This window comes from Trachemys scripta, chromosome 14 (genome assembly GCF_013100865.1).
Source record: "Trachemys scripta elegans isolate TJP31775 chromosome 14, CAS_Tse_1.0, whole genome shotgun sequence".
Lineage (NCBI taxonomy): Eukaryota > Metazoa > Chordata > Testudines > Emydidae > Trachemys > Trachemys scripta.
The window spans coordinates 21314462-21338490 of NC_048311.1; the positions used below are offsets into that span (position 1 = coordinate 21314462).

Below are 24029 nucleotides of genomic sequence, written 5' to 3' on the forward strand. Positions count from 1 at the left end.
GAGGTTGGACCGGGGGGAGCCGTGGTAAGGTAGGGGCACTGGGATGGGTTGGGGGTTGGGCTAGGAGCAGTGGGAAGGGGGTCATTGAATATCAGGGATCTGATCATCCCATACATTCTGCATGCACCCATCCTATTGACTTCAGCCAGTGTGTGTGGGGGCATTGACACAGGGTTGATGGGAAGGCATCGGTTGTTGGCCTTGAGTGACACCCTTTCCCAACCCCAGGAGCTGGGCTGACAGGCTTTCTCAGGAGCTGCTTCCACCCCCTATGGCTGGATGGTGCCCAAAGAGGGGCATTTGAAGGAGTGCGGTGTGACTGACTTGCTGAGTCTCTGCTTGGCTTTGGCGTGCGGGGTGCAGAGCATGCCAAGCAAGGAGGGGCTGGAAACCTCCCTGCTGAGGATACACTCAGCCCAATGCATGGGGCTTCAGCCTTTCATCTCCTCCGAGCGCTCGTCAGAGCTGCGAGATGGACGCCCCGTGGGTCAGCTCAACAAAAGTGCCCCACAGCCAGGAATGCTTCAAGCCAAGTCCAGGCCCCTGGCTTTGACATTTCTGAACAGAAGAATCCGGAACTTCCTGGGCTTGGAGCTGCCCCTCGAAGGCTGAGCGTGGGGCTGATGTGCGGAGGAGAGCTGGCCTGCAGGAGTGTGGGTAGCTCATGGAGCACAGGATCCCAGGTGCTAGCCGTGTTCCTAGCCCTCTTGCCAGGGCTTCTGCTGGCAGGTCCCTCTCTCCCTGTTACCAGGTTCTAAGCCCCTCTCCTGCTAAGTTCTTGTTCTTTCTCCCTGCTCCCTCTCCGGGCCTCCCACCCCCTCCGCATTCAGGTCTGTCTGTTGCCCATTCCCCCACCCTGGTTTCTGTTTGCTTTGGGTTGCAGGGACTCGGTGGTGGACATGGGCAGAGCTCTGACACACACTCTGGTACTGTCCATGGTGCTGGGCTGTTCAGCTGTCATAATGGATCTCCTGCTGCCAAGCCCTGGGGAGCCAGTGGTAAACGTGGCCGTGGTATTCGGAGGCTCCTCATACCCTCTCCACATCCGCAGCCGTCTGACTCACCAGAGCTTCCTGGACTTGCCTCTGGAGATCCACCCGGTCACGGTGATTGTGAACGACACCAACCCCAGCACCCTCCTGACCCAGATCTGCAACATCCTCGCCAGCACCAAGATCCACGGCATCGTCTTTGAGGACAACATCGGCACAGAGGCTGTGGCACAGATCCTGGACTTCATATCCTCCCAGACCCAAGTCCCCATCATCAGCATCAGCGGGGGCTCTGCCGTGGTCCTGACCCCCAAGGTGAAATCTCTTTGTTGGTTATTTCTGGATACGGTGAGCGGGAGGAGGAGGGGGAATTAGGGAGACTCATGAAATCCTCTAACTATATAGGCCCAAATCCCCAGCTGGTGTAAACAAGCACCACTCCATAGAAGTCAACCAATCTGTGTCAGTTGACATCAGCTGGGGATCTGGCCCTGATGTGCGTATATAAATTTCCAATCATTTTATTTTCAGGAAAGAACAAATCACTACAATGTTGTCTAAAGTGTCTGCAATGCTCAATAGGCAAGGAGCTATCTGGTGATGTGGAACTCTTTGCCAGAGGATGTTGTGAAGGCCAAGACTATAACATACACCTCTACCCCAATATAACGCGACCCGATATAACACAAATTCGGATATAATGCGGTAAAGCAGCGCTTGGGGGTTGAGGGGGGGAGGCTGCGCACTCCAGCGGATCAAAGCAAGTTCGATATAACGCGGTTTCACCTATAACGCAGTAAGATTGTTTGGCTCCCGAGGACAGCGTTCTATCGGGGTAGAGATGTAGTTCAAAAAAGAACTAGATAAGTTCAAGGAGGATAGGGCCACTAAAGGCTATTAGCCAGGATGATAGAGGGACGGTGTCCCTAAATTCTATTTGCCAGAAGCTGGGAATGGGTGACTTGGGATGGATCACTTGATGATTATCTGTTCTGTTCATTCCCTCTGGGGCACCTGGTATTGGACACTGTCAGAAGACAGGATTGTAGGCTAGATGGACCTGTGGTCTGACCCAGTATGGCCGTTGTTATGTATTTTAAGACACAGGAAATGCATACCAGAGTTTGAATGCATGGGGAAGCAGGAGAGTGTCATGGTGATTGTAAGAGAAGATCTATTATTATTATCCGTTTCTGGTAGTGCCCTCTATGAGCAAGGTGCTCTTCAAACATTCAGAAAGAATGGTCCTGGCTCCAATTAGCTCACAATCTAGGGCAGCCTTTGGTACGCGGCCTGTCAGGGAAATCCGCTGGCGAGCCAGGATGGTTTGTTTACCTGCAGCATCCGCAGGTTTGGCCGATCGCAGCTCCCACTGGCTGCGGTTCGCTATTCCAGGCCAATGGGGGCTGCGGGAAGCGGCATGGGCCGAGGGATGTGCTGGACACCACCGCAACAGAGACTGTGAGGACATTGGAGGGGTTTGTTAAACACGGTTCTGAGAACTCCTTCAGTGGCTGTGTATGTGGCGGCCTCTCGGAATGTAACTCACGCAGTGCAGACAAAGTAGGCCCAGCAAGGCAAGCTTGGAGCCTGGCGATAGTAGCAGATGAAACTCCTCTCACTCAAAGTGGGGAAGTCGGGGCCAACCCTGCCCACACTGAGTGAGGGGGCTCCACTGAACTAGTGCAGCTTTCCTTTAGGACACTGGTGCTGAGAAATGGTCACTGAGCCCCACGGAAGTGTCTCAGGATCAGGCCCTACAGTCCCTTTTTTCGGGTTTTGTATAAGTAATGACACCCCCTTGGCCTGCCATGGGTGTCAACAGGGTTTAAATCTGGGAACTTCAGCACTAAAACATGAATCTCCCTCACCTGAACTAAAGGAGGAACTCAATTAGCTGGCAGCAGTAGTAGGCTGGTATCCTCTTTGGGTGTGTCTTATCGTCTATGGGTACATCTACACTGCAGCTGGGAGATGTAACTCCTTGCTCAGGTAGAGGTCTATGTGCTATTTCTGATCGAGCTGCCTGAGCACAGTCCTGAGACCCTAGGCATGTCTCCAGGTGACGAGTCCGAGCCACCACCTGTGCAGGTGTGGCCATGCCGCTACTTTTGGCTAGCTTGATCAGAGCTTGTGTGTGTATGTCCACACGACTGGGCGCTATGGCTCCAGCAGCAGTGTAGACATAGGCTATGTGGAGAGGGCCCAAGAGGGATACACATCGTGTGTTATGTGTGGTTAGGGGAGTGTGCTGAGAAGGCAGAGTTCATTGGAGGTGTAAGGAGAAGAGCTGGGGAGAGGGAACCGAGGTTCTGAGTGACACACAAGCTGGTAGGAGATGTGAAATGGAAGGTGCTGGGTGGAGCTGAGTGAAAACACAGCCATCCCTTGACCCTGCTGGTGTATCTCTGCGTCCTGGGGAGCCAGGGGAGCGCAGGACAGTCCCAGGGACTGGTCCCTGAAGCTCTCCTGCCAAGATCCTGGTCCTGCAAGTGCTGAGCGCACACTGCTAACTCCAGTGGGAGTTAAAGGTGCCCAGCACCTCGCAGGATGTGGTCCTAAGTCACCACAGTCCACACAAAGGCTCCCAAGACAGATGGTGTCCCCGCCAGGCCCATTGGGATTCAGCTCAGGCTGGTGAGGATGGAATCCAGCCCCATGTTTCATGCCAGCAGCGGTTGTGTCTTAAATCACCAGCCCAAGCTGGCTGAACATGCATTGCCTAGGCTGCTGCAGGGCGCTGCGATTTCTTACAGGTGGACTGCATGCTGGGTAATTATTTTTAGCTTGTTTGCCCATCGCTGGGTGTCAGACGCTGTTACTGTCATCTGCTTGCAGGGAAATGTGTAAAGATTTCCCTGAGCCTGGTTCACTGCAAATGCGATCATGTTTGTTTGTGGAAGTTTGATGCCAGGTTCTCACGGGCAGTTTATGTAATCAGCAAATCTTTAAGAGCCAATAAAAACATACATCGTCGTCCCATCGAAGAGTTGAGGGAGGAGGAAGAGCTTGAGAAGAGACTGTGCCCAAGTGCTTCTTTATGGGAAACACTGTACATTACGGGTCCTAGCCTGGCCTGCCCAGAAGCAATGCCTAAAATCCAGATCTTGAGCCCCTTCACCAGCCACAGTGAGCTTGAAGTTTGGTATTAACATGCCCAGCTCCATCTGGGAGAGACCTACAAGTTAACTCAGGAGAGGCAGCAAAGAGCGGCCAGGACCCCTGACTGGAGGAAGTGGCACTATGATGCAGGGCCTTAGAGGCGGGGAATAGGTTTGGGGGTGGGGGGAGGTTAGGGCACATAGGAAGAATGCCCCCCAGGCTGTTTTTAGTGTGGGAGATCACGACGATATAGCTGTGTTTTTATTTGGGACAAAAGACAACCCAGTCCAGTTCTCAGCACTGGTTCTGTTACTCATGCAGCCAGGACATGGGGTGTTGCAGAAGGAGGGGCTCAGCTCTTCGGACAGGGATGTGTAGGTCCCCTAACGCTGACATTTGGTTTTAAGGAGCTGTACTGACAGCGTATGAATGGAGTCCCATCTAATCCTCTTCGTCATGGACCCAATTTCCAAACCTTCCATGGCCCTGCTCCAAACAGTCTCCTGTACCTTATCTCTATCTCCTAGGGTGACCAGATAGTAAGTGTGAAAAATCGGGATAGGGTAGGGGGTAATTGGCACCTATATAAGAAAAAGCCCCAAATATCAGGACTGTCCCTATAAAATCGGGACATCTGTTCACCCTACTATCACCTCTCTTCCCTCCACTCTTCATAGCACCAGCCTCTCTGCTCCACTGCATGCAATCTGGCCGCTCTTGGTGCAATAGTCTCCTTCAAGGGTCCTTCCATGTCAAACAGCCTCCTTGCATCTCTCTGCCTCGTCTGATCTTCAACTGATTTCACAACTCCCCGGTGAAACCCCTTTCTCTGCCGGCTGCACCTCTGAGCTCCCCTCTGCTCATGTTTATCATACCCATGTAAGTCTGGAAGGCGTGTTGGGATGCAGTTTGTGTGAACGTCATCTCTGTGCAAAAGCAGGCCTTGATCCTGCTAGCCCTCTGCGAGTGGACTTCTCTTTGACTTCAGTTAGAGTTCTGTGCATGGATTGTTTACAGGATTTTCCCCCTAGAAATGCATTGTACTAAGTGGGAAACATATAACCCTAGGGCTGGTCTTGATCTATTCTAACCCTTCACATGTATTTTTTTTTAGCAGTTTGGAATCTCTTTTTGGGCCTGATGTTCAAAAGGGCCTTAGCCTGTTTTCCATTTCTGTGGGTGCAGATTTGTGCCTGCAGATCATACTGCCTGAAATTTTGTACCAGGACCAAATGGCCCTGTTTGCATGTGTAGCTACCTGACTTATGGGTGCCATCAGAAAGCTTTGTGTGTGTAACTTGCACCTGCAGTACATTGTGGTGCAAATTTATGCCCACAAAATCATTAACCATTGAGTTTGATAGGACTGCTAGAGTGTAAGATACTACTCATGATTAAGGGTATCAGAATCAAACTCCAAATGATTACAAATGGGCCTTGAACTTGCTGTGCTCTGGACCCGGAGGGCTGCAGCACTTTCTCTGCTTCCTCCCATCTCCTTCTAGTGGATTCTCTTTATATATTTTACAGAGGGTTTAATTCCTGCAGCAGTGCTAGGGTTCTCATTCATTTGCAGGGATGTCCTCCGTTTCCTCCTTGGAGCTGTATGTCTCTTGGTTGCAAACTCCTCTACAACAGGCTTCTCAAATCCAGGGTAGTCTCCCCCAAGACAAAGTATCTACCTGACAACTCTGAGTTTACCTGGGAATTCATCTCCAGGGGGACTGACCAACGTTTCCCTGGAAAAACAATTCAAGGTGGCAGTTTGCACCAAAAAATCCCACTGCCTTCTCTGTGACCTTCTGCAAATTCCATTTTATAAACCATTTAAGATGGAATCAGATCAATTAAGATTTGCTAATGAGGGGGACAGATGGTTGGGGTGGTGTGGGAGAGAGGGAGCCAGCCAGTGGGATTCTTGAAAAGGTAATGTGGGTATTGGACAGGTGTAAATGAAGTTTAATGGCATTAATTCACCAGGCAGATTTTTTTTACTCCAAATGTTTCATTTTTTCATAATTGTAAAGCAAAATGTTGGTCTCTTCTGAAGTTGCAGAAAAATTAAATTGAGGATGAATTTTGGTCAAAGGAAGAGTTAGTCATAGAAATTAAGAATAAAAAAGGCCTTTTCTGTCATCTAGCCCATCCCTCTCAGACAGGATAAAGCATCAGTGACTATATTATAGGGGGAAATCCTAAACTGGCTAATTTTATATATCCCAAGCAATGGGGTTTCCACCACCTCCTGGCACTGCTGAGAATATCTCTTCATACTGACAAACTTTAAGGCCTATGGGATCATAAATAAAATGTAGGTTTTTGGAATGGGCAGTCTGGGAGATACAGGGCTGAAAATGGAAGGGCTCAGAATGTACAAAACGAGGCATGAAATATAATTGAGAATTGGAATGATGAAAGTTGGAGATCCCGGATCCTGTTGGATTGGGAAGCAGATATTCAATATCCAGAATCAGGAGAGGAGATGAGTGATAAACCATGGAAGATATGATCCCAGGGAAAGGTATATAAAGACGGGGCTGAGCAGATATGGGATAAGACTCAAACTATCATTTGTAGGCCACCAGTGGTCTGTGGGGTCCTCCCTTGCTCGGCAGAGTGAAGCAATTTGAAGAACCACAGGAATAAGAAATGGGGGCAGGGAAGGGAGGGTTGGGAATGGAAAATACTTGACTTGGAATAGCAGATAAGTGTTTGATGCCGGACTCCAAATAGCAGCAATAATAATCCTCGGCATTTCGATAGCACTTTTACAAACATTAATTAATTCATCCTCTTACCAGCCCTGGAAGTTACGTAGCTGGTTTTTATCCTCATTTTACAGTGTGGGGGTGGGGAAGAATTGAGACACAGCAGGATGAAGTAATTTATCTGAGGTCACCCAATAAGCTAATGACAGAGGTGGGGACAGACCCGGTTTCCTGACTCTTAGCCCTGAACTGTGAGCACAAGACTGGGCAGTCTGTCTATGCCAGTCATAGGGCTGGGAGCTGGGATGCTGGATTGGTGGTGACCTCTTCAGCCTGTGACGGTTTCTAAGAGAGGAAAGGTGAGAAGACTGGCACCCTGGGGCTCTTTGCACTTAACCAGTTGCTAATCCATTTTCTCTATGGCGGGTGGCTTTCTCTTCCAGGAGCCCGGCTCTGCCTTCCTGCAGCTGGGAGTCTCCATTGAGCAGCAGATCCAGGTGATCTTCAAAGTCCTGGAGGAATATGACTGGGGCTCCTTTGCGGTCATCACCAGCCTGTATCCAGGGCACAACATCTTTGTGGACGTTATCCGTTCCTTCACAGATGCCAGCTACTTTGGTTGGGAACTCCAGGACGTCCTGACCTTTGAGATGACCCAGGATGGGAGCAACTCCAAAACCCAGCGGCTGCTACGGCAGGTCGATGCCCAGGTGATGATTGTGTACTGCTCGCGGGAGGAGGCTGTGTACCTCTTCCAGGTGGCGGAGCAGGCGGGCTTGGTCGGGCCCGGCTACATCTGGATTGTGCCCAGCCTGACGGTGGGGAACATGGAGATCCCGCCTGTCTCTTTCCCCGTCGGCCTCATCAGTGTGGTGACCGAGAGCTGGAAGATGAGCCTGAGGCAGAAGGTTCGGGACGGCGTGGCCATCATAGCCACGGGGGCTGAGAGCTACTTCAGGACCCACGGGTACCTCCCAGATGTGGGCAAGGACTGTAAGACGCCACCTACCACCACCGCTAACAGCACTTTCTACAGGTCAGCCTGGGAAAGCTGCTCCTGGGTAACCACCAGCAGTGCTGGGACTTAGCGATTTGCATAGTGGGGATCAGGAAAGAAGAGGCTAAAGCTCTCAGAGAGGCCTGGAGGTACCCTCCCTTGGGCAGGGGTAGGTTGGCAGTATCCACTCAGAGATACTGAACTCTACCAGTTGGGGAAATCCCCCCCGGACCTCCTGAAAGTGTGTGTGTGTGGGGGGAATCACCATCAGAGAGCATGAGGGCCCAGTAAATTGATCAGCTTAACGATGCTGAGCTCCACCTCCTGGCTGATAGAGGGGTGCTTCCTGTTCAGCTCTGAGCTGCCAGGACCGCCCTTTCCTGGGGGTGAGAGAACTCAGCCTCCTTCACTTTTCCCCATACTCCTCAAAGACCTACAGCAGGGAATGTTACCTTGCCCAGGGTCACCGACAAGGTCAGAGCCAGGAAGAGAACCCAGGTGTCCAGACTCCAGGGCCAGTGACTTGCCCATCGCGCCCCACTGCCAGATAGACCCTAGAGAGATGGGTCTAGAGGGAAAACTCTCTCTCTTCCTCCAAGTGCTCGCTCAGGGCGAAAGCAGCAGTGTGGTCACCGCCAACATGGAGTGTGGAGCAAAGGAGGAGGACGATAGAGGGAAAGTGCAGGAGGCAGCGGGCACAAAGGGCAAGAGGAGGAGTGGGAGGGCCAGGCTACAAAGCCTGAAGGACCTGTCTGAGCGCAACATTTTTTAATTAACTCTCCTGGAGTGTGACCCTTGGCTAATTGAGCAAGGGGCTTTGGCTCTGGGTTTGGAAAATCCTGTGCTGCTTGGGTGATATAGTCCCACAGAGTCACTGACTCACCGAGCGGCAGGGGAGGGAGGGAGGGAGGGAGCTAGGTAAAGGGAGGAAGGAGACCGAGGGGCAGAGAGTGTGCGATGAGAGGGAAGGGCGCCTGTCTGAAGGAATGACACCGAGGGTGAGTGATACCAGTCACCAGGCTGCTCTTGTGCGCTACAGCTGAATATGCCAGCACCCGGCTCGCACACGCAGGCATGGTGCCAATCCAGTGACCTTGCTGCCGTTGCGTGCCCAATGCTCCCCTCCCCCACGCGCCTTGTTAACTGATTTGGAATGTTCTGTCCGTTTAGCTCGTTAGCCTGTTGGCAGACCGCACTCTCAGGGAAAATAAAGGGGGGGTTTAAGATCCTGGGATGTCAGCTATGTTTTGTGTGTCTCTAAATCACTGGAGCGCTGTCTGGCTTTGCCTCTGTGCCTCCCTCTGGTTCCTGGACTGTGAGGGAGTGGGGTGTAAGCTCTGGGGGGGCCTAACTTGTCGATCAGTCACGTAATGTACTGCCAGTATCTTGGGACTGTGGTGATAGGCTCGGTGTAAAAGTGTAAGTCAGGTGGAGCTCTCCCTCGTCTCCCGCCATCCCAATCCATGCAGACTCCTTGCCTTCGTTTCCCTTCAGGTTGCTTTTGTCTGGGAAGCCTTGTTGCACCCTAGCCCTGGGACTTATAACTGTGGCCCACACTGAGGAAAGGCACTATGCCACTTGTATAGTGCTTTCCGGCCCTACATCTCAGAGCATGCTGCCAAGAAAGGGGATCATTATCCCTCTTTGACAGGTCGGGAAACAGATGCAGGCAGCGGTGAAGTGACTCTCCCAAGGTGACTCAGCTAGTCAGTGGCAGAGTCGGGCATAGAACCCAGATTTCCTCAGTTTAGGGCCTTGTCTGCTAGACCGGGCTGCCAGATGGTCCTAGAGGCAGTGATGGGAAGAGAGGCCAGGCTGGAATCTGGGCTCTCTGAGTTAGCCCATGCTGGTGATGACATCTGTGGGAGGGAGAGAGGTTGCTAGCCTTGTTTGGGAAGCTCCCACCTTCCCGGGCTACAGTGCTTCTCGTTTCCACCCACAGGCACCTGCTGAACGTGACGTGGGAGCACAGGGACTTCTCCTTCAATGAAGGTGGCTACTTGGTGAGGCCCACCATGGTGGTGATCTCACTGAACCGGCATCGGCTCTGGGAGATGGTAAGGGCTGCTTTTCCCTCCAGCACTCACGGTTGTCACCCTCCCTTTTAAGACATGGCCACTCAGGAACACCTCCGCCTGCAAAGCACAGCATTCCCTGGGTGCTATAGGTTAAAACCAACACAGGAAGGGGTGGGGGAGAGAAGAGGCTGCTGTACAGAGATAACATCCTACTAAGGAGTTACGTAGGAACCGTACCACACTTTGCTGCTCCGTCTGTTCCAGACTCTTTACGACTTCTGAGCCCTCCTCATGTCATGTCTTAAGACAGGGTTCCTCTGCCTCCCTGGACACCTTTGAGGAGCAGTGGGCGCTGTCCAGGGTTCTCTGCTCCATGTCTCCCTTTGGATCCATGATTTTATCCCTGTGACCTTCACTCCCATCCCTGTTTTTCATTAATCCTGTGGATGTAGTTCATGCCTGGGTCCTGTGGCAGCTCCTCCCCTTACTGTGGGGGGCTTTAGCAATGGGCAGTCTCACACCCACCCATCCCCAGTGCCTCAGTATCTCCAGACTCTCTACCCGATGGCTTCTCCCCCTCCAGGTTCCAGATCCCCTAAGACCTGTGACAAGCTCTTTTATACTCCTCTCCCATTGGCAACCAATCCAAACATCTTCTTTAGGCACCCATAGTGCCCTTAACACCCCCATCCCCAGGAACACCTATATGCACTTCTTAGGATCCCTCCACCATGTGCTCTGGAGACTGCCACAAACTAGCCGCCAAGCCCCCTAGCTCCTTTAGAGGTCCCATGTTCTCCTGCTCCTCTGCTTGGAGGCTTCCATGTGCTTTTACTTCTCCCACAGACTCTTGGTTGGCTCCTACGCCACCTTGACCACCCCTTTGGAGACTCCCCATACTCCCGTTAGATAACCCCTTCTATTCTCTCCGTTGAGCCCCCTGGTGTTGCTCCTTACACAGACTCCATCACACTCTCTATAACTACTCCCAGTTATGCTTCTGCAGTCTGAGATCCCCATTCTCTGGTTGCTCCCATTAAATACCACTGACAACTCCCCCTGTAGGCCTCCCAGACCCACCCCGAGTCCTGCTGCTGCTATTTGAAGTTTTATTTCCCACCAGCTGGGATACTGGGGGATTCTCGCTCTGAACTGCAGTGTTTAAAATCAGGCTAGCATTTGATGTGATTAGTATTGAGAGTTCTGTTCCCAGCATTCAGGGGTTGGAAGCACAGGAGTGTGTTTGCACCTGGGTCTGATATTCTTTTAGACAGGCTGCTTTCTTCTGAGAGGGTGAAAAGCACCAAGGTAGGAAGCAGCCTTCAGGCAAACCCGACGACAGCCCAGCCCAAGGTGGCGTGGTGAGCTCTCAGGGAATGATCAGGGTCAGAGCTGGAAATGGAGCAACTTAAGAAAACCGAGAGGCTGCAGTAAGTGGCTTTAGTGATTTAGGAGGGATGCTCTTCCCTCTAAGCCACTGCCCCAGCATGGTTTTGGACAGGGAACATGCTGTCTTTGGCATGAGCTGTATAACAAAGAACCACTAGAGATCACTAAAGATCCCACAGATTTTTTTGCAAGAGCCGGGGAATTAACTTTGAGATGCTGACCGAATGTAGCTAATTACATTCAGCCTTCCTAAAGTAAAGCTGCAGGATAATTGGACGTGGTGTTGCTGCGTGCTGCATCCCGCCCCAAAGGTGGTGAGCGAAGCAACTGACTGGTTTGTAATAGCGGATCGATCCAAGGGGGTCTGGATCTGTTCACAGGCAGAGGGAGAGGCAAAATGGGTCATCTGTTATGTGCTGTTTGCCTATCGGAGCTCTACTGTCCATTCAGGGCTAGGCTGCCCCGATATCCAGACCCACCTGTAACTTCCCCGACGTGCTATCTCTTCCTCTAGTTGAACAGCAGTGCTGCGAAGGTGGTGATTGTGGGAAGCCAAGGGCCTGCATTGACCCTCCTCCCCAGGAATAACCTCATGTTCACCATTGCCAGGCAGCCGCGGGCATTTCCCCTGTTGCGTGGACAGTAACGCTGTTCTCCGATCTTGGGCAGGTGGGGAAATGGGAGAAGGGGATCATCCACATGAAGTACCCAGTGTGGCCCCGCTATGGCTCCTTCCTGCAGCCCGTGTCGGACAATCGCCACCTCACCGTGGCCACCCTCGAAGAGAGGCCCTTTGTGATCGTGGAGAACACGGACCCGGCCTCTGGCGTCTGTGTGCGCAACACCGTCCCCTGCCGGAAGCAAACCAACTACACCGACAGGTAAGCAGGCAGGCAGATGGGCTGCTGGAGGTGCTGTGCCGTGCTGCAGCTCTCATCTTCAGCTGCCCCAGGTGTGCTGGATCAGGGTTAGACATGCCCGTGCTCTGCTTCTCACAAGGCTGGTAGAAGGGAACGTCAGGTGTTCCAAGCCCTGCCAAGAAAGGAGCAACCTCACTATAACATAGTGCTTTCTGCTCGGGTAGTGCTTTCTGAGTGTTTGCAAACAGGAATGTGGCTGGTGTGGGTTTAATGTGGTGCCAGGATTCGGTACAGGAATTTTAGGCAGGATTTCTTATGCTGGCTGTAATAGCTCTGACTTCAGGCCTGATGCTCACAGCTGGGAGATGCTGCATAGAACTGGGCTGCAGTCCAGTCCCGATTGTCAGAGCTGGGAGCCTCTGGCTCACGCTAGACTTTAGTTCCGACACAGCGAGAAGTCCCTGGAGCAGACTGTGAGGCATCAGTTCAGTGTCTATAAATGCTGTGTTTTCCCACCAGACTGGCTGCTGCCCTGGCCCATCAATTACAGTTTCAGGGCTGTGTGTGTGGAGAGCCAGCCTGTATATCCAGAGCTACGGCCCAGACTCCCCCGAGACAGCCTTCTGAAAAGGTGGCCAAGGAGATTGGCCTGGAAAGTGCCCCCGGAGGGACATAGCCAGGCAGGCCTGTGCACGCTCATTAATCACTTGCCTATGGCTGACCTCTGCAACTCTCTGATCAAGTTTGTGTCAGACAGCCTGTTGGAGCGTCTCTCTCACTTCCCGGCTGGAGCAGCCCCCCCTGTTGCCCTGCCATTTCCACAGTCCCCTCTCTCCCTCCCTCCTTCCTTCCTTCCTCAAGTGGAAGGATACACCTTCCTCCCATTGGGAATCGGGAGGTGGGAGGGGCTATTCTGCAGCTAGGTTTCCCCACACAAGGGATCACAGATGTTACTCAGAAGCTTCCCTTACCCCCATGTGGAGAGACATGTGCTCCTTTCCCAGGGGAGCAACAGGTATTCTGCAGCTACCCTCTTAGCCCCCTGGGAAGTTATTCTTCCAGCTGACTGGCAAGGCCACCTCTTTCCTTGTAATTTGGACTTGGTTTGTGGTCCTGATTCTTCACTGCCTAACCGTACATTGGGTCTAATTCCCCACCACCCTGCCCCTTGTGCAGTCATGTACACCAATTCAAAGTTGAGTCTAGAGTGGGTGTAAAATGCTACCAAGTCAGATCAGACCAGTAGCATATCGCACTTACTTTGCATCAATTTTAACCTCTACATGAGGGGCAGGGCAGCAGAGAATCAAGCTGCTTATATTGAGATTTTGCTCTTGTGAAAAGTGCATTTGAAACATCATGGCTGGTGGCATGTGAGGGGAGAATTCTGGCATGGTAGCATTTTACACTCGCTTTGCATGGACGTTGGGATAACCCAACATGCAGGGCTGTGAGAATCAGGCTCAACAACCCTACTGCTGCTTCCTGAGCACTCTGTGGACTAGTCAGGCCCTGCATTTGCCTACAGTGCTGCATGAGGTGGCATAGGTGGTGGAATGACCTTGGCATTTCCATGGAGATCCTCTGAAGGAAGTGACCGATGTCTGTGTTGGTTTTTATTTTTAATGTCCTGGTTCCAGTGGGGATGGACCTGTGGACCCCTACACCAAACTCTGCTGCAAGGGCTTCTGCATTGATATCCTGAAGAAGCTGGCCAAGGCCGTGAAGTTCTCCTACGACCTCTACCTGGTAACCAATGGAAAACATGGGAAGATAGTGCGTGGCATCTGGAATGGCATGATTGGCGAGGTAGGGGGACAGGTGTGACCCATTCCCACAATGCACCTTTCCTCAAGCAGGGCCATGCCTGCAATCAGTTTACCAAAATGCTTGCAGGAATGATCTGAACTAGGAGTCTCCCATTTGAGTTGGGTCAGAATTTCAGTGTTTGGAGGCAGTTTCTGTCCTTGGCCATGCTTGGGAAGGGCACAATATGACCTGCATGATGCTGGGGCTGTAATTGTTGGCAAAGCTGGGAGTACTGCCTAACATTTTGCATTATGATTGTTTTCAGTTGTTTATAACTTTTCCAAACTTTAACTGTGTGGGCTGAAATTTGGGTGTCTGCCTTATGCTGAATGTTTTTGGGGAAATTTTAGCTAAAATGGTTGAGATGTTTGAGATTAGGGAAAAGTACATTGTTTTGTCCAAGTTTAAAAAATTCATACTATCATTGAAGCGCTAGTGCCTGCGTGCTTTGGAGCAAGACATTTACCTTACCATCAGTGATATGCCTTGTGCTGTTCCCATAACCTGGACCAATTTGGGTACATTTTTATTAGCCTCAAAAAAAAATCTCAGTTAGCACATGCTCACGAGAGACCTGTTCGTTTGGCAGCTAAATTCTCCAAAGATTCCATCTGTACTGAGCATGTTCCAACCTGGGGCTCCATTTCCTGCAATTGCTCCTCCCATCTGCCAGAGGCCACTGTGGTGCCAAGCACCGGAAGTGAGAGTAAGGAGACTCTCTGCATGTGCTTTCAGTGCTCCCCTGGTAGTTCCCAGGCAGTGTGGGGGAGGATGCACCTGAAGGGAATGCAGAGGGGTGGGGGGGACAATGGAGGAGCAGGATCAGAGGAGGGGTAGGAGCCAGGGTGATATGGGGTGGGGGGCAGGAGTCAATGTAGGGGAATGCATAGCAGCATGGGATGGGGGCAGGCAATGTGGGGGTGCAGGAGGTTGGATAGGAGAAGAGTGGGAGGGAAAAAGGAGGCAGGCTATGTAGTGAATGAGGCTGTTGTTGGTAGATCCTCTGCTGTGTTTGTTGCAAACCTTGGAAGGTGTGTAGTGAATGAAGCAGGGAACTGAAGGAAGAGAAAGGCTGGTCTCATGGTTAAAGCTGAATACTGGCTGGAGAACTGGATTTTGTCCCTGCCTCTCTGATGCTGGGCAAACCACTGAAACCAAAATGTTCCTAGTTGGTCATTGTATGTTCATGATTTTCTGGGTGCCCGGCAGGCCACCTGGAATCAGCTTTGCAGAAGTGCTGAGCAATCACAGCTGCAGCTGAAGTAGATTGAAGCTGTGCTGTGAATATACAAATTGCTATAAAAACGCTGAGCACTCTGAAAAACCAGGCCCTAGATGGCTCAACGTGGCCACCCAAAATTAGCGGGCACTGTTGACAATTTTGGCCTTAATGTCTTTGTGCCTCCATTTCCCAGTTGTAAAATGGGGACACCACCAACACCTAATTTCCTGGGTGTGGTGAAGATACATTTATTAATGTTTGTGAAGCACTCGGGTACTATGGTGAGAACATCATAGTCCTGCCCAGGAGGACATTTTGTATTCAGTATGGAGTTTGGATGGTGTGCCTGGGGCCACACGTTGAATGAGGGTAAAAAGACATATTGAATGACTATCTTTTCACTGACTGAGGCAGGAGTTTTGTGGGAAAATAGGATATGCTCACATAATCAAGCACAGTATCATAATGCATATGCACAAGGGGGCGAAATTAAGGTTGCACGGGTATCCTTAACTCTGGCATTTCCTAACTTTTAAGTGCTTGATTTTGCAACCTTAACTTTCTTTAACCTAGTATGTGTGTGTACTATTTACATTTATTGGGCCCGATTCCCTGGTATGCTCAAGCTGTTTTGCATTGATCAGCAAGGCCAAGTAGTTGTAAACCTGGCTAAAATAGATTTAAGCTGATACGTTTCACTGAAGCAGCACCAAGCAGCCAGAGCGTGCTGATGCATATGGTCTATCTTTTTTCTGGTGCAGTGAGAAAGCAGGAGGAGCTCAGAGGTGGTGGTCAGTCTATTGAGGCTGCCTAATTGTATAGCTTTGCAGCCTTGAGTCATTGATGTTGTGTTCTTATTAATTTCCAGAGCAGTGTTATTTTCATGTATTTTTTGTTTATTTTATTGGATACTTTTGCATTAGCAGGAAATAAGCTCCCTTTCTCCCAGACAGGTGTTATCTGAAAAAGCTGTTTGGGAAATTTTTTGTCTAAATAGTTTTGTTGGAAAATGCTGTTTTCACAAAATGGAAATTTTTTGCAAAATCACATCAACTTCCATGAATTTTGTTTAGGAAAAATTTCTAAATGTTATGTCAAAGCTAAAATTGCATTTCAAAATGTATTTTGTTTGCTTGTTTTTCCATTTCTTTTATTATTTTGACAAGATGTCGGGACATGTCAGGCATAGTAGTGCATAATATGACATGTCCCGACATAAGGTCAAAATTATAAAAGTAATGGAAAAGCACAAACAAAATAAATGTTGAAAATGTAATACAAAATGATGGGGTCTAAATTAAGTGTTGCCACTCAGAGAGCTTAAGTCATTGTGGATTGTTCTGTGAAAACATCTGCTCAATGTGTAACAGCAGACAAAAAAGCTAACAATGTTAGGAACTATTAAGGGACAGAAATATCATAATGCCACTATATAAATCCAGGGTACACCCACACCTTGAATACCGTGTGCAGTTCTGGTTGCACCATCTCAGAAAGATATATTAGAATTGGAACATGATTAAGGGTCTGGAACAGCTTCCATCTGGGGAGAGATTAAAAAGACTGGGACTGCTCATCTTAGAAAAGAGACAACCAAGGGGGGATATGATAGAGGGCTATAAAATCAGGACTGGTGTGGAGAAAGTGAATAAGAAAGTGTTATTGACTCCTTCACATAACACAAGAACCAGGGGTCACTCAATTAAATTAATAGTCAGTAGGTTTAAAATAAACATAAGGAAGTACTTCTTCACACAACACCCAGTCAATCTGTGGAACTCATTGCCAGGGGATATTGTGAAGGGTTAAAAAAAAGAATTAGATAAATTCATGGAGGATAGGTCCATCAATGGCTATTAGACCAGATGATCAGGGATGCAATCCCATATTCTGGGTGTCCCTAGACTTCTGACTCCCAAAAGCTGGGACTGGACAACTGGGGATGGATCACTTGATAATTGCCATGTTCTGTTCATTCCCTCTGAAGCATCTGGCACCAGCCACGGTTGGAAGACAGGATACAGGGTTAGATGGACTATTGGTCTGACCCAGTATGGCCATTCTTATATTCTTAATTTTAAAGCAAAACTTCAAAATTTCTGCTTCATGGGACGTTTCAAAAATATTTAGTCACTCTGATTTGGAACAAATTAATTTTTTTTAAATGTTTGAGATTTCCTGCAAAACAGAAATTCCGGTTTTTGACCAGCTCTAGTTATTTATCTGGGGTTCGAGGGCCCTATGTACATTCAGTCCAGACTTTCACTGACTGCAGTGGACCAGGGCTCGGCCCAGTGTGTCGCAAGGCAGGAATCCAGTGAGTGGGAAGGAAGGAAGGAGGTAGCTGGGGAGTGTGAGTCTGACCTAGAGGCCAAGGACCTGAGTCTGTTGCTCCATTCCTGTGCTAAGGGCTAGGGAGGGGCAAAGGTAGCTTGTGCAGGGGCCTTGCTGCCCTGTGGTACCATTGGCTGCTCTAACTCATATGCTGTGCATCCCCTTGGGACTCCCGGCAGCAGAGGAGAGCTGTTGTGCAGTGCGCTATGACCATGCCCCCAATCTGCCCCCTACGTCTGGGAATGGTAGCAAGGCTGGCCTAGGGCCTTTATCCCAGTTCTGCAACAGGCAGGGTGGTCCTGTGGGGGCCGTATCCACCTTCTTTGTGTTGCCAGAATGGAGTCAAAGGGATGTGGGGTCACTGAGCATCAGGCCCTGAGCTTCTTAGGGGAGAACCAATCGGGAAGGGAGGCATCTTTCCTGTGCAGCCAGTCTCTGAAGCTGGGATGGGGAAAGGGGGAGTGGGTCACCTTGGGGCCAGTCTCTCTGCCACTCAGCTAGCAAAGGGAGGTGGGATTAGACTGATGGTTAGCCATGCTGGAGCTGGGTCCCCTGTGAATTGCTGGCGTGCAGTTTCACTCGCGTAGCTCCAGACTCACCTGGCTGCTTCCTTTGTCATCCTCCAGGTGTACTACCAGCGAGCGGACATGGCCATAGGGTCCCTCACCATCAACGAGGAGCGGTCTGAGATTGTGGACTTCTCTGTGCCCTTTGTGGAGACAGGCATTAGTGTCATGGTGGCTAGAAGCAATGGGACAGTCTCGCCTTCTGCCTTCCTAGGTGAGCAGAGCCAACCTGGTGCCAGGGTGGATGCTTGTTCTATGCGTGGAGCTGCGGGTGAGCACGGTGTGTTCGAGGAGGGGAAAAGCATAGAGTAAAAATGGAGGGTTAAGGCAGGCCCAGCTCTGGAGTCTCGGGTGAATCTCAGTGGGTCTGGGCTTGGTGAGGCCATGGGGAGCCTAGACTACGCTCTGTGTAAATGTGGTGGCTGTGGGCCATTTTGGTACCAAGGAATGTGCCTGTCATGTGGATTCAGATGGTGAGGAGTACCCAGAAGCAAGGCTGAGCCAGAGAGGTGCTTGATTTCTCTGGGACGAGACTTACTGCTGATGCCATCAAAGGGCTGATATTCCTGTCTGGGCTCAACTCCCCTCCCCGTCATGTCGGGGTACTTCCATTCTAACCAGTCTCTTGCTAGGTAGGGGGATTGGGGGCATTCTGGACTTGTGGATTCTATTCCTGGCTATGCCACAGACTTGCTGTGTGATCTTGGGCAAGTTACTCAATCTCTCTGCCTCAGTTTCCCCATTTTGTAAAATGACTATAATGGCACCCACCCCACAGGGGCGTGGGAAGGCTGGACTAATTGTCTGATGGGGCACTTGGCGTTCTTCTGATGAAAGGTGCTATGAAAGTGCAAAGAACTGTCATTACTACCCATGCATAGGAATAGCTCTCCAAACTTTTTTTGGTGGCTGAGCTCCTTGACAGCTGCCAGATGAACTTATCATCCCGTGATTTTGATAGGACATTGGCTGTGCTGCATTTTCTGTGTAGGATCAGCAATGGAAGAGTTAACTTATGAGATGCAATTCATTTTATCTTGGCAAAGCCAAGAGTGTCCTCTGCATACAAAGTCGCTACTTGGCCATGCATTGATTGAGAGCATCACTTTCAGTCAGTGTCAAAATGGAAGCTTAGATTCCACTTCTCCAGATTCTGATGGGTTGTGCTCATTTCTTGTATCCCATGGGCCTTCTTCTGTGTCCCTCTAGGCTCCCCCTGGAACCTAGGGGAGACTGTCTGGAGATTAATATTGGTGTTATGTTTGATGCCTGTGTTATAGGGGCTTGTAGATGGGACACTGATCGCAAGACCAGGAAACTTTGAAGTCCAATGAACCAGTGATTAAAATGGAGCAGGGTAGTTTAAGGGCTAAACTGCTATAGAGACTTTTACCACTGGTTTGACTATGAGCCAGATCAGTGGAAGTCAAAGCCCATCACTGCTGGTGGTTTTTCACTGGCCTTTGTGAAATGAATTGGTGAGTCTCAGACAAGGTCCCAGGGTATAAGGGTCCATGTCACAAAAGTCACCTCCACAAATTGGCACTGATCAGTCTCCTTGCTGGTGATGTTATTACAGGCCAAGGTCTGGGCAGGCCCCAAGACTGAATTCCTTTCTTGCTCTAAGCAAGTGGCTGAGGTTGTATGCAATAGTTATTTTATTAAACTGAATCAGGGACTTGTTAGGTGGAGGCCAAGCTGAGTATGTTCTTGGGGGGGTTCGTTCCACAAATCCAGTTCTTGCCTCTTCTGCACTTGAATTTTGTAATTACGGTTAAAAAAAAAAACCGAAGATGATTGATTTTGAAGTGCTTTCCAGAAAAATAACCTGTAAGTTTAAATAAGACAAAAGTTTGTGTGTGGATGGATGTTTAATGCTGTATGTGAGTGTGTGTGAATTTGATTAGCAGTGAATGTTGCATGTTTGTGTTTACGTGAGGATGAGTGTGTTTGCAGTTCATGTTGTGTGAGTCTGTCCCTGTATGTGCACACGTGTTTCACATGTGAATAACTGGCTAGCCAGCAGTATTGTAGAAAGGGATCTAAGGGTTATAGTAGATCACAAATGGAATGAGAATCAACAGTGTGATGCAGCTGGAAAAAGGCAAATGTCATTCTGGGGTGTATTACTGGGAATGTTGTACGAGAGACATGGGAGGTAATAGTTCTGTTATACTCGGCACTAGTGAGGCCTCAGCTGGAGTACTGGGTCCAGTCTTGGGCACCACACTTTAAGAAAGATGCAAACAAATTGGATTCCAGAGAAGAGCAACAAGAATGATAAAGTTGTAGGAAACATGACATATTAGGAAAGGTTGAAAACATGCCCAATTCTTAGTCTTGAGAAGAGAAGGTGGAGGGGGGACCTGATGATAGTCTTCAAATATGTTAAGGAATGTTATAAAGAGGACAGTGATCAATTTTTTCTCCAAGTCCTCGGAGGGCAGGTCAAGAAGTAATCGGCTTAGTTTGCAGCAAGGGAGATTTAAGTTGGATATTAGTAAAATCTTTCTAACTATAAAGATAGTTAAATACTGGAACAGGTTACCTAGGGACGTTGTGGAATCCCTGTCATTGGAGGTTTTTAAGAACAGGTTAGACAAACACCTGTCAACGATGGTCTAGGTTTACTTAATCCTGCCTCAGCACAGGTGGTTTGCATAGATGACCTCTGGAGGCCCCTTCCAGCCCTACATTTCTATGAGTCTACATCTGTGTTTGTGTTCAGTACGTGTATGTGATATGCAGGAGTGTGTGTTGCATGCATGTGCCAGTTTCGCTCTGTGTGTGTGTAAAAGTGTGAATAAGTGTGTGTAACTATATGTTGCTACGCGTATGGGTACGTCTGTGGTGATGTATTTGAGTGTGCGTGACAAAGAATTCATGTCTTCATGTTGCGGAGGGTATATTTGCTTTGTGTGTGTGTGTACATATGCACCTTTTGTATGTGAGTACCTGCTGTTAGGAAAGTGTGCGTGTGTGAACATGTGGATTGTTGGCTGCATGTGTGAACTGTTCCATATAAGTGTACATGTATGTCTGTGTGTATGTACAAGCTTGCATGTCAGTGTGTGTATGCAGAATGTCTACGAAAGGGCATGTGTAGCACAATGTGTCCGGGTATGCCTGCTTATGTTTGTGCATATGTCTGAGCTTGTCCTTGTTCTGTATGTTTGCACACATGTTGGCATAAGCCTGTATATGCTTTGAAGGCCTCTTTAAACTGTGCGCTGTCAAGTCAAAGCCGTTCTGCTGCCAGAGGCTACGAGTGTCTCCTCCTCCCCAGAGCTTCCTGTCTCCTGTGCTGTGGGATTGCAGGAGAAATGTACAGGCTCCCCGGCACTTCATAGTAGAGTGTATCTGCTCCAGAGGGAGCCAATGTCACCACCTTCACTGGAGGACAGATAAACTCAGTGCCAGGACACTGGAGTGAGCTTATGGAGACAGAGGGGCAGCAAGCCCCCCTGGCTCCGCCCCCCCCTCCAGAAAAGTGTTGCTGTCCCCTAACTCCAGCCGAGTCACCCTCTCTGATTTCAGTTACTTGAAGAATCAGGCCCCTGGACTTTAATTCTCTGCAGTCTTCAGATCTGGGCCTTCTCTTCCTACTGCACAGTCATCTCACCAGCAAACGTGTGTAGGAAAGCTAAGCCCAGGGGGAAGCCAGGGTCAAAGGTTCCTTCTCTCTTCCCCCGCATCCTTCCCCCCCCCCCCCCCGCTCGCCCAGCTCCCTCCACATGCTAATGAAATGCATCTGATGCCATCAGATAAAGTTTTTCTCCTCCCTGACAGGGAAGGACATGCTGACAAATGGGCCTCTGCTGCTGTATTTTGAGGGCCTGAATTAATCCCATCCTTCAGCCTGCCCTTTAACGACAGAGCTCTATCACTCTGGGTGTCTGCTGCTGTCACCCAGCAACTGCCACTGTCTCTTCCGCTTGGTCTCTCTCTGCCTTGAGTGCCTCTTTCTGTTCACACCTCTTCCTGCCTTCTTGATGTCTCTGTCCCTCTCTTAGCGTCTCCTCTTCTTTTGTGTTTGCCTTGTTCTTTCTCCACATCCCATTCTCTCCCTCTCTCTATATATCTCTGCCCTGGCTCAGTAAATTTAATAACGTATCTGATGTATTTTGTCCTTTTTTTCTGTTGGTGAATGTTTCAGCCATGAGATTGATTATTTGCAGAAATTATTCAGGAAAGAATTCTAGACAATGAGTAAATTCCAGAAAAATCAGCGTTCTCAATCTGCAGCTGGTGTGAGAGCAATTCCTCCCACGTATTGGCTTCCTGAGCTGTTTTGACTGGACATGTAGGTTACATGGCATGTTTCTGTTCCCTGACTAAAGTAACTCTTAGGATCAGGTTTTTGAAGTGAATACTCGTGATTACAACTTAAAAATCCACTTTTCACTAATGTTCTGCAATATCCACTTAAAATGTTTTGTTTCCACAAATGTTCTTGCCTGGAAGCTCATTCACTGATGAGAAAATGAACACACACAGGATGTGAACACTGTCTCTTCAATAAATGATGCATTCAAACAAATATTCATGGACAGATGTTTGCAGTGTTCACTCAGTTCTAAACTCAGCCTTGCAAGATTCTATTCCACTCAGATTAATTTTAGATTGTGAACTCCTTTTGTTCTGTCTTTGTACAGCACCTAGCACAATGGGACCCTGGTCCTTGAGTAGGGCTCCTACGTCCTATAGTAATACAAATAATAAACAATACTTAAGGCCCTACTTGAATCACAGGATGATTGTCCAAAAATTGCAGCTCAGTTGGGAGAAGCCATGGAAAATCACGGAAAAGTAATAATGGACCTTATTACCCCAAATACGTTTCCACGATTTTCTGCCCTGGGCTCTCACTGTCAAATTGCAGCGGAAGCCTAATATTGCGGGATCCACAATATCACAAATGAAGTAGGGCTTTAACAATACTACTACTAATAAACATACACCTGTTCACCCATGCTACTTGAAAACTTTCTGACAGGTGAGTAATGTCTCATTAGTTTTTCCTGTGTCACTATGTTACGATCAGGGCAGGTGAGTAGATTTTATGCCTGGGCTGGTAAATTTTCATGACGGTTTTACACGGCTGGTTTCTCTCTCTTCCAGCTGCCCTTGGCTAATTTCTCAACCTGCTTACATCAGGTCTGAATTTAGCTCTTTTTGTGAGTGAGACTCTCCCTTTTACTTCCCTCTTTCTCCCACTCTGAGTTACTTAATAAATAGCAAGACAGGAGTATTTAGCATGTGCTCAGTCTGTAGATGAGGACACCCAGGAGCTATCGGTCATCTTTCAGTGTAATCCTGATGCCCTTTAGATCCAAGGACACTAATAGGATCACCACAAATGTATTGTGCTGGGAAGGGTATATCTGTCTCTATAGGGTCACATGATCCTGTGTGAAGCTTGAGGGGGATTTTCCCTGAGCCTCTAGGTTTGGGTCCTGCTGTATTACTCGTTGGAAGGGTCCAGTCGCCTATAGTGACACACACATGTGACCCAGATGCAGCATAACTGGAGTTGACTGCCTCCCTCTTGCCTTGCAGAGCCCTACAGCCCGGCGGTGTGGGTGATGATGTTCGTGATGTGTCTCACTGTGGTCGCCATCACCGTCTTCATGTTCGAATATTTCAGCCCCGTCGGCTACAACCAGAATCTAACCAGTGGCAAAAGTAAGTTGCTTAAAGGAACCACGAGCAAATGTTGCGCAATGGGACGGTGCCCTTTGTCACAAGCACCCTGCCCCTCCCCACCCCCCACACACTTAATGCAGGCAGCTGCAGTCTGTGAGCTCTGCTTTATGAGGGGGAAGGCACCATAATAATTCCATGGGTTCTTACAGCCCCTCACGTCCTGGGGAAGCATTGGCTCATCCCAGGGTCATGTTTCCAGCCACATCCGTGGGTTACAGTGCGGGGGGGGGACACACTGATTCCCAGCCTCTTTCAGCAGAGCTTCAGCCTTTGCAAAGCAGACCCCAGCCTCCGTCAGCTGGGCCTCATCCACTCCCCAGCCTCTG

General features: G+C 49.4%; 1 protein-coding gene across 1 annotated transcript in view; it reads left to right on the top strand.

Moving 5' to 3' along the window:
• Positions 1–899: 899 nt before the first annotated feature.
• The window catches only part of GRIN2C (glutamate ionotropic receptor NMDA type subunit 2C), a 33382-nt gene continuing 10252 nt past the window's right edge, over positions 900–24029 (top strand). Inside the window, exons 1-7 of the mRNA XM_034790432.1 lie at positions 900–1307; positions 7246–7838; positions 9742–9856; positions 11876–12087; positions 13707–13875; positions 18058–18211; positions 23557–23682. Of these exons, the coding sequence (XP_034646323.1) occupies positions 900–1307; positions 7246–7838; positions 9742–9856; positions 11876–12087; positions 13707–13875; positions 18058–18211; positions 23557–23682 (1777 nt within the window). The remainder of the gene's footprint in view (positions 1308–7245; positions 7839–9741; positions 9857–11875; positions 12088–13706; positions 13876–18057; positions 18212–23556; positions 23683–24029) is intronic.